The 9,566-nt window shown below is 54.1% G+C and overlaps 1 protein-coding gene across 1 annotated transcript in view; it reads right to left on the bottom strand.

The window, feature by feature from the left end:
* Nucleotides 1–3,931, bottom strand: part of CKM (creatine kinase, M-type) — a 14,990-nt gene extending 11,059 nt beyond the window's left edge. Inside the window, exons 1-2 of the mRNA XM_023182416.1 lie at nucleotides 3,727–3,931; nucleotides 2,009–2,163 (exon numbers count right to left, since the gene is read on the bottom strand). Coding sequence (XP_023038184.1) covers nucleotides 2,009–2,163; nucleotides 3,727–3,919 — 348 coding nt within the window. The 5' untranslated portion in view covers nucleotides 3,920–3,931. The remainder of the gene's footprint in view (nucleotides 1–2,008; nucleotides 2,164–3,726) is intronic.
* Nucleotides 3,932–9,566: the final 5,635 nt, after the last annotated feature.

Below are 9,566 nucleotides of genomic sequence, written 5' to 3'. Positions count from 1 at the left end.
AAAAAAAAAAAAAAAAAAAAATACAAAATACAAAAATTAGCTGGGTGTGGTGGTGGTGCGTGCCTGTAATCCCAGCTACTCAGGAGGCTGAGACATAAGAATCACTTAAACCTGGGAATCGGGGGTTTCCATGAGCTGAGATTGACCCACTGCACTCCAGCCTGGGTGACAGAGTGAGATTCTGTCACAAAAAAAAAAAAAAAAAAAAAAAAAAAACAATAGAGACAGGGTCTCACTATGTTGCCCAGGCTGATCTCAAACTTCTGGGTTCAAGCAGTCCTCCTGCCTCAGCCTCCCAACGCAGTGGGATTACAGGCGTGAGCCACCATGCCTAACTAAATGTTTAGGCTTTTTTTTTTGGTAGAGACAGGTTCTCGCTCTGTTGCCCAAGCTGGTCATGAACTCTCCTGGCCTCAAGTGATCCTCCAACCTCAGCCTCCCTAAGTGCTGGGAGTATAGGTATAGCCACTGCACCCAGCCTTTCTGCCCATTTCTGTTTCTCTTCCTGTCTCCCTTTCTCCCACTCTCCCTGTCTGTCTCTGACTGCAACTGCATGTGTCTCTCTCTCTGTCTCTCCTGCCTTCTCTGATGCTCCCTTCTGTCTCCCTCTGTGTCTCTGCCTCTCCCATTTTTTTTTTTTTTTTTTTTTTGAGACAGAGTCTGGCTCTGAGTAGCTGGGATTACAGGTGCTTGCCACCACGCCCAGCTAATTTTTGTATTTTTAGTAGAGACTGGGTTTCACCATGTTGGTCAGGGTGATCTCAAACTTCTGACCTCATGATCCACCCACCTCAGCCTCCTAAAGTGTTGGGATTACAGGTGTGAGCTACTGTGCCCACCTATGCCTCTTCCTTTTCTACATGCTTTTGTGCCTTTCTTCTCCCTCTCCCTCTCCTCTGTCTGTCTCCTTGGCTGTCTCTGTGTCTCTCTGTCTCTCTCTCTTTCTTTTTTTTTTTTTTTCTGAGATAGAATCTTGTTCTGTCACCCAGGCTGGAGTACAGTGGCACGATCTTAGCTCACTGCAGCCTCCGTCTCCTGGGTGCAAGAGATTTTCCTGCCTCTACCTCCTGAGTAGCTGGGATTACAGGCGTGCACCACCATGCCCAGCTAATTTTTTTTGTTTTGTTTTTTTGTTTTGTTTTGTTTTTTGAGACCAAGTTTCGCCCTTGTTGCCCAGGATGGAGTGCAATGGCACGATCTCTGCTCACTGCAACCTCCGCCTCCCAGGTTCAAGTGATTCTCTTGCCTCAGCCTCCCAAGTAGCTGGGATTACAGGCATGTGCCACCGCATGCACCACCACACCCAGCTAATTTTGTATTTTTAGTAGAGACAGGATTTTTCCATGTTGTTCAGGCTGGTCTCGAACTCTCGACCTAAGGTGATCTGCCCACCTTGGCCTCCCAAAGTGCTGGGATTACAGGCATGAGCCACCATGCCTGGCTGGCCCATTCTTCTTTTTTTTTTTTTTTTTTTTTTTTGAGACAGAGTTTTGCCATGTTGGCCAGGCTGGTCTTTTTTTTTTTTTTTTTTTTTTTGAGACAGAGTCTCGCTCTGTCACCAAGGCTGGAGTGCAGTGGCTCAGCCTTGGCTCACTACATGCTCTGCCTTCCGGGTTCACACCATTCTCCTGCCTTAGCCTCCCGAGTAGCAGGGACTACAGGCGCCCGCCACCTCGCCCGGCTAATTTTTTTTTTTTGTATTTTTAGTAGAGACGGGGTTTCACCGTGTTCGCCAGAATGGTCTCGATCTCCTGACCTCGTGATCCACCTGCCTCGGCCTCCCAAAGTGCTGGGATTACAGGCGTGAGCCACCGCGCCCAGCCGGCCAGGCTGGTCTTGAACTCCTGACCTCAAGTGATATGCTCGCCTCGGCCTCCCAATGTCCCTCTCTCTTTCCATCTCTCTGCTTCTCCACACCTCTGTGTCTCTGTATTTCTCTCTCCCCGCATCTCTCCTGTGATCTCTCTCCTCCTCAGCCCTCGGCCCTCCCCTCTGTGCAGACACTGACCTTGAGGTTCTCATGGTTGAGGTCAGTCTTGTGCTTGTCGGTGGGTTTGTAGCCCCCGTGGCGATCCGAGATGATGGGATCAAAGAGTTCCTTGAAAACTTCGTAGGACTCTTCATCACCAGCCACGCAGCCCACGGTCATGATGAAGGGGTGACCTGGAGGGGTGGGGGTGAGGTCAGAGCTGCTAGTCCCCAGCAAACAGGGGCTGGGCTCATGGGCTCAGTGGAGACTGTGTGGACATGTGTGTGTCAGGGTTGGAGGGGGGGTACATTCAATACCTCTGGGTGGGAATTGAGAATACTAAGGGTTGGGCTCAGTGGCTCACACCTGCAATCCCAGCACTTTGGGAGGGTGAGGCGGGTGGATCTCTTGAGGTCAGGAGTTTGAGACCAGCCTGGCCAACAGGGTGAACCCCATCTCTACTAAAAATACAAAAATTAGCTGGGTGTGGGGCACATGCCTGTAATCCCAGCTATTTGGGAGGCTGAGGCATGAGAATTGCTTGAACCAAGGGGGTGGAGGTTGCAGTGAGCCGAGATGGCACCACTGCACTCCAGCCTGGCTGATAGAGCAACTCTTTCTCAAAAAAAAAGAAAGGAAAAAAAAAAGAAAAAGAAATAAGACTGAGGACTGGTGGGAACCGGGAGGGAAGACCGGGAGAGGTCAAGGTGGCTGGGAGGGGTCAAGGTAGGAGAGAAGAAAGAATGCTGGGCGTGGGGTCAAAGGAGAAGGGGGAGCTTCAGAGGGTACATGGTGCTAAAAATATCAGCATCTCGGAAACGTTAGCACCCAAAGTCATGACATCTCAGCCTGAAATGTTGTTAGGATCTTGGGGTACCACCTGCCACAGAGGGTCAGGAAGGCAAGAGACTTGAAAGACTCTCTTATTTCCCAGTGGAAAAAACAGGGGCCCAGAGAGAGAGGCCTCTGCCTCTCCACTGCATCACACAGAGAGCTGGACGTGAGGGGCACTAGAGCCTCCTCTCCACTCCCAGCTCTCTTCTCCTTGTGAGCGAAAGGGCTTTGAGAAACAACCATAACATTAATAACATCCCCTATCCGATTCTCTTTTTTTTGAGACAGGGTCTCACTCTGTGGGAAGTACAGTGGCACGATCTCGACTTACTGCAACTTGCACCTCCTAGGCTCAAGCTATCCTCCCACCGCAGCCTCCTGAGTAGCTTGGACCACAGGCCCTCATTATCACACTTGGCTAATTTTTTTGTATTTTTTGTCGAGACAGGGTCTTGCTATGTTGCCCAGGCTGGTCTCAAACTCCTGGCCTCAAGCGATCCTTCCACCTGGGCCTCCCCAAATGCTGGGATTACAGGCATGAGCCACTGCACCTGGCCTCCCGTCAGAGCTTGAGCACTCACTTGGTGCCAGGTGCCACTCTAAGCACCGCACAGCCATTGACCTGTGTTTTCACAACATGGGTGCCCATTTTTCAGATGAGGAGACTGAGGTTCGGGAGATGAACCGACCTCCTCAGGGATCTCACATTATTCTGGTGCATGTTTATTGCATGGTTTGCTGCATACCTTGCACTGTTCCAAGCCCTTTACGTAAATTAGTGCATTGATTCTCACAACAGCCCCGGTTTACAGATGAGAAAACTGAGACCCCCCCTCCACTTCAGGGGAGGTGGGATTGGGGCATAGCCTGCAGCCTCTGGAGGCCCCATGTAGCCCCTTCAGTGCTCCACCCAGGAGGCTCACCTGGGTTGTCCACTCCTGTCTGGATGACATCGTCTAGGGTGAAGCCCGATGGGGTCTCCTTGTCCCGCAGCTTCTTGTAGAGATCAAGGGTCAGTACCTTGGCCATGTGGTTGTTATGTTTGCTGAGGTCGGGGTACTCCTCCTCAGGCTTGTAATTCAGCTTGAACTTGTTGTGAGTGTTACCGAACGGCATGGTGGCGGTGTAGGAGACCTGATGGGCAGGGCAGAAGGGGAAGATTACCTTGCATCTGTTTTCTTCTTCTTCTTCTTTATTTATTTATTTTTATTTTTATTTTTATTTTATTTTATTTTATTTATTTATTTATTTTTTTTTTTCTGAGACGGAGTCTCGCTCTGTCGCCCAGGCTGGAGTGCAGTGGCCGGATCTCAGCTCACTGCAAGCTCCACCCCCCGGGTTTACGCCATTCTCCTGCCTCAGCCTCCCGTGTAGCTGGGACTATAGGCGCCCACCACCTCGCCCGGCTAGTTTTTTGTATTTTTTAGTAGAGATGGGGTTTCACCATGTTAGCCAGGATGGTCTCGATCTCCTGACCTCGTGATCCACCCGTCTCGGCCTCCCAAAGTGCTGGGATTACAGGCTTGAGCCACCGCGCCCGGCCTATTTATTTTTATTTTTTTGAGACAAAGTCTCCCTCTGTCACCCAGGCTGGAGTGCAGTGGCGCAGCCTCAGCTCATTGCAACCTCTGTCTCCCGGGTTCAAGTGATTCTCCTGCCTTGGCCTCCCGAGTAGCTGGGACTACAGGCGCCCGCCACCACGCCCGGCTAATTTTTTGTATTTTTAGTAGAGACGGGTTTTCACTGTGTTAGCCAGGTTGGTCTCAATCTCCTGATGTCATGATCTGCCTGCCTCAGCCTCCAAAAGTGCTGGGGTTACAGTCGTGGGCCACAGCTCTTTTTTTTGGGAAGGAGTCTCGCTCTGTCACCCAGGCTGGAGTACAGCGGCGAGATCTCAGCTCACTGCAACCTCCACCTCCCAGGTTCAAGCGACTATCCTGTTTCAGCCTCCTGAGTAGCTGGGATTATAGGCGCACACCACCACGCCCGGCTAATTTTTTTGTATTTTTAGTAAGATGGAGTTTCACCATCTCTACTGGTTGGCCAGGCTGGTCTCAAACTCCTGGCCTCAAGTGATTCACCCACCTCGGCCTCCCAAAGTGCTGGGATTACAGGCGTGAGCCACTGTGCCCCGCCTACCTCGCATCTTGCAGACAGCAGCAAGAGAACCGAGCGAGGCACTGGGGTCAGGCAGGCTGTGTGACTTGGAGCAAGAGAAAGCGTCTCTCTGAGCCCCTGCGTCTCAGCAGGAGGCATCTGGAGTCTTAGATCGAGGGCCTGGCTCTGCCACATCCCAGCTGGGTGAGCCTGGACTAGTCATTCTTTTTGGAAACTCAATTTCCCCAGGTGGAAAATGGGCCCCACGCGGAGGCTGGAAAAATATCATGCGTGGGTAGGAGTGTAGGTTCTGGAATCGGCCCAGGGTTTGATTCCCAGCTCTGCTACCTACAACCAGTTGTGTGCCCGGGGGCAAGTTGCTTAACCTCTCTGTGCCTCAGTTTATTCATCTGGACAATGAGGATTCTAACAGCACCCGCCACATGGCAGTGTTGAAAGGATTAAATGTGTGAATGCAGGTATAGCTCTCGGAACAGTGCCTGGTTCACAGCAAGCATTATTTCACTTAGCTATTATTATTATTATTATTATTATTATTATTATTATTATTATTATTATTATGTTTGAGACGGAGTCTCAGTCTGTCACTTAGGCTGGAGTGCAGTGGCGCAATCTCAGTTCACTGCAACCTCCACCTCCCAGGTTCAAGCAATTATCCTGCTTCAGCCTCCCGAGTAGCTGCAACTACAGACGTGCGCCACATCCAGGTAATTTTGTTTTATTTTTTGTATTTTTAGTAAAGATGGGGTTTTGCCATGTTGCCCAGTCTGGTCTTGAACTCCTGACCTCAAGTGATCCACTCACCTCTGCCTCCCAAAGTGCTGGGATTATAGGCATGAGTCACCGCGCCTGGCCTGTTGTTATTTTAAACGTTCGTGTGAGGAGCTGGTGAGAGGGTGGAGGCGAGGGTGTTGCTGGGAGTGAGTATGTGAGCAGGTTCTTGGATGATCAATCCAAAGACAAAGGGGCTGGGTTGGGGGAGGGCTGGGTGGCTGCCCCACCTCTGCCTGCTGACAATTCTCCCACAGGGTTCAGCAGGGAAGAAAAACTCAGCCTCTGGGTGGTCAGAGCCAGGTTCAAATCCCACCCATGCCATTTCCCTGCTGTGTGACCCCAGGCCAGTCACTAGGCCTCTCTGGACCTTGTCTCCTGTGAACTGAGCCTGCCCCATAGGATTGCCAGGATCCTCTGAGCTTGGCCATGAGGTTGGCTGAGCACAGGCCCTGGCATGAAGTTGGAGCCTGGAACCCTGGTGGCTGCTATTATTGTTATTACTACTTTTTTTTTTTTTGTAGAGATGAGGTCTCACTATGTTGCCCAGGCTGGTCTGGGACTCCTGGCCTCAAGTGATCCTCCAGCATCGGCCTCCCAAAATGCTGGGATTATGCATGTGATCCACTGCGCCCGGTCCTATTGTTATTATTATTTTATTCACTGGACCCAGAAAGGAGAAGGGACCTCCAACAGCGGTGGGAGAGGGGGATCGGAAGCAGTGGGATTGTGGGAGGGAAATTGGGACCATGGTGAGCTGAGGCCAGGGAAGAGGAACAGGGACCCGCCAAAGACCTTGGGCGCTGCTGTCCAGAGTGGTTATTTTTAGACTCTGGCAATTGCCTGCCGCCCCACACCCAGCTGCTGCCCCTCCCCACCCCCACATTCCGGGGCTCGGCTTGCACCAAGTCAGCAGGCCCAAGACAGGTGGGCCAGGGTGGCTGGGAGGACACGGGTCCAGGCCCCAGGGCTCAGCCCCGGGGCTCAAGGACATCCCGGGCTGGCAGCCCAGACCCCCTCCCTTCAGAGGATGCCCCCCCAATCCCTGCCAGGGACACCCCAGGAGAGGGCACTGAGGCAAGGTGGGGGACCCCCCCAAGAGACATAAGCAGAAAGCCCCAGAGCCACACACCCCCACCACCGCAGACTCCCCAGATCACACTGTAAACTGAGTCACACAGTCACACTTCCAAGCTCAAGGACACGCCCAAGATAGAGGCACTCATGTGTCCGCTACCAAGTCAGATACAAGGTCACAGAGACCTACACGGTAGCAAACGCAAAGAAGCCCGTGACACCTGCTCTTGCAGACTCTGCTAGGCGACAGACACACCTCCCACGGCTTGTGGCGCCAGTGTTGGCGACAAACTGTAATGAACGCAGGCCTGGCTCAACAGCCCCTTGCAGGGGGTGACAGTTGGCAGCTGTCAGGACCCCTTTCATCTCTGGGATCCCTCCCCATAACCCAAGACTTGTGCTGCAGAAATCACAGGTCCCAGCGGGGGTTCAGGCGTCCTCACAGATGCAGGGGACTCCCAGACACACAAGGTCAACCTTCCCACGCACCGACCTGCCTTTGTATAGGAGGATGTTGGTGGAGCAGGGGTGACACACAGGCCCTTTCCCAAGCCAAGACAGCCTCTAGCACCCAGAGAAACCCCCTACTCTGGCTCCTACCCAGATTCCCACCCCATGCAGTACCTGGCTGGGCTGGGCTGAAGGGGGCTGTCTGTATCCTGGAGGTGACACTGACCCAAAGGAAGGGCCTGCAGCCGTGGGGTTATATAGGGGGACCTAGGCTGTGCAATTGGCTGGGAGGGGCTGTCCCCAGGGAGGAGTTCTGGAGGGCAGCTGAGCCTCTCACCTCCCTGCTCGGGCACCATGCCCACCCTGAACCCAGGCATGCCTTGCGCCCAGCCCCATGGCCTTGTATGGGCTGAGCTGCCCCAGGGGCTGGGCCCAAGCCCCCCCACCAAGCTGATACCCTGACCAAGTGCTGAGTCGGGCTGGCGGTGGGGACAGCTGGCCCCCCGCCGGGAACATGGGACAGTGGCTGGGAACGTCCCAAGCACGTAGAAGCCACCCTCCCCTGGCCCCTGAGTCTCCTCCAGCCACCAGCCCCTCCTGTGGCCCTCGGCTCCTCCTGTGCCCCCTGGGCCCTCGCCCCTACCCGAGTCCCATGCTGTTGCTCCAGGAGGACCAGGGACCCTGTGAGCAGGAGGAAGCAGAGGCCGGGAGAGGCTGCGTGGCCGCCTGCTGCCACCACCTATAGGGAGGGTCTGACCAAGCCCAATTGCAATAGAGGGCAGTCTAACCCCAGAAACCTGCGCTTGGGTGCCCCTTCATCCTAGGGACTGAGTGGAGGGGAAACTGAGGCTGGCTGAGTTGGAGAGATACAAACTAAGGGCAAGGGTGGGAGGCGGTGGTCACCCTCCCCCTGCTTAACCCTTGCACCCTCGGTGCCACTGGGAGATTTCTGCTGTGCGGGGGACAGGGAGGGTCTCAGCCACTGGGAAAGGAGTTATTTTTAGAGGGCGCATTGCTGTCTCCTCCCGGCAAAGGCCGAGACCCGAGGTTCGGGGGCAGGTGTTGGAGGGGGCTTTGCCACGTGTCCTGGTTAATTATAACCGGGCATCTCGGGTGTCCCCGGGCCTCACCTCCTTACAAGGGCAGCCACGGGGCCCTGGGTGGCTGCTCCCACCTCCCGGGAAAGGGGGCTGGGCAGCGATGCGGCACAGAGCGCCAGTGCCAGGCTCGCGCAGATCTGGGCCTAGCAAGCACTCTGGGCGCCTCGGCTGTGACCAAGGACTTCCAGGGCTGAGAGGGAGGTTCTGTGGAGGCGGGTACAGTATAGAGGAAGCCGCTTTCTCCTCCTGGGACGTGCCAAGATTGCAGGCTGATTGGGTCTCCTCCTCCAGGGAGCTCCCAGGATTGTGAAGAAAAGAATGTCCCTTCCTTCTGGGTTCCTCCCTCTCCCAGGGCCTCCTGGGTCTCCTTTGTATCTTCTTAGGCAGGTGAGGACTGGCTTAGAGAAAGGGAGCCTCTCTGCCTCTCCCCCAGACTCCTGATCTGAGGGAGGAGGGGAGAGGGGTGCTTTAGAAATGTTTACCCGGGGCCCAGCCCTTTCCCAGCAAGCTCAGATCGGCAAGGGTCTCCTTCATGGTTATGGAAACTGAGGCCCAGAAAACTAAGTGGAACTGGTCTCAAAACAATAATCTATCAGGCACTTCCTGAGGCTACAACAAAACACAAAACCCGTACCCTCCTGGAGGTGATATTTTAAGAGGGTCACAGATGAGGGAACAGCACAGCAGCAGGGGAGGTCGAGGCAGGCCTCTTTGGGAAGGTGACATCTGAGCAGAGACCTGAAGGAGAGCAGGGAGCCAGCCTTCAGGATCTGGGGGGAACAGCAGGTGCAAAGGCGCTGAGGTGAGAATGGCTGGACTCATCTGAGGACAGACAGGAAGGAGGCCAGAGGGCTGGAACAGATGGGGCCAAGGAGAGAGTGGGAGGAAGATGAGGTTGGAGGGGGGCCAGGAGGAGAGCCATCGTGCCCTAGGGGCTGTGGGAGGAGTTTTAATCCCATTGTGATTGACAGTGATAATGTTAGATGGGCCGGGCTCAGGCCCGTAATCCCAGTACTTTGGGAGGCAGAGGCAGAGGCAGAGGAGGGCGGATCACTTGAGGCCAGGAGTTCAAGACCAGCCTGGCCAACATGGTGAAACCCCCATCTCTACTAAAAATACAAAAGTTAGCCGGGTGTGGTGGCACATGCCTGTAATCCCAGCTAGTTGGGAGGCTGAGGCATAAGAATTGCTTGAACCTAAGAGGCAGAGGTTGCAGTGAGTTGAGATGGTGCCATTGCACTAAAAAA

This window comes from Piliocolobus tephrosceles, chromosome 21, assembly GCF_002776525.5.
Source record: "Piliocolobus tephrosceles isolate RC106 chromosome 21, ASM277652v3, whole genome shotgun sequence".
Classification (NCBI taxonomy): Eukaryota; Metazoa; Chordata; class Mammalia; order Primates; family Cercopithecidae; genus Piliocolobus; species Piliocolobus tephrosceles.
Note: the sequence above shows the minus strand (reverse complement) of the source record. Positions and strands in the feature narration are given on the sequence as shown.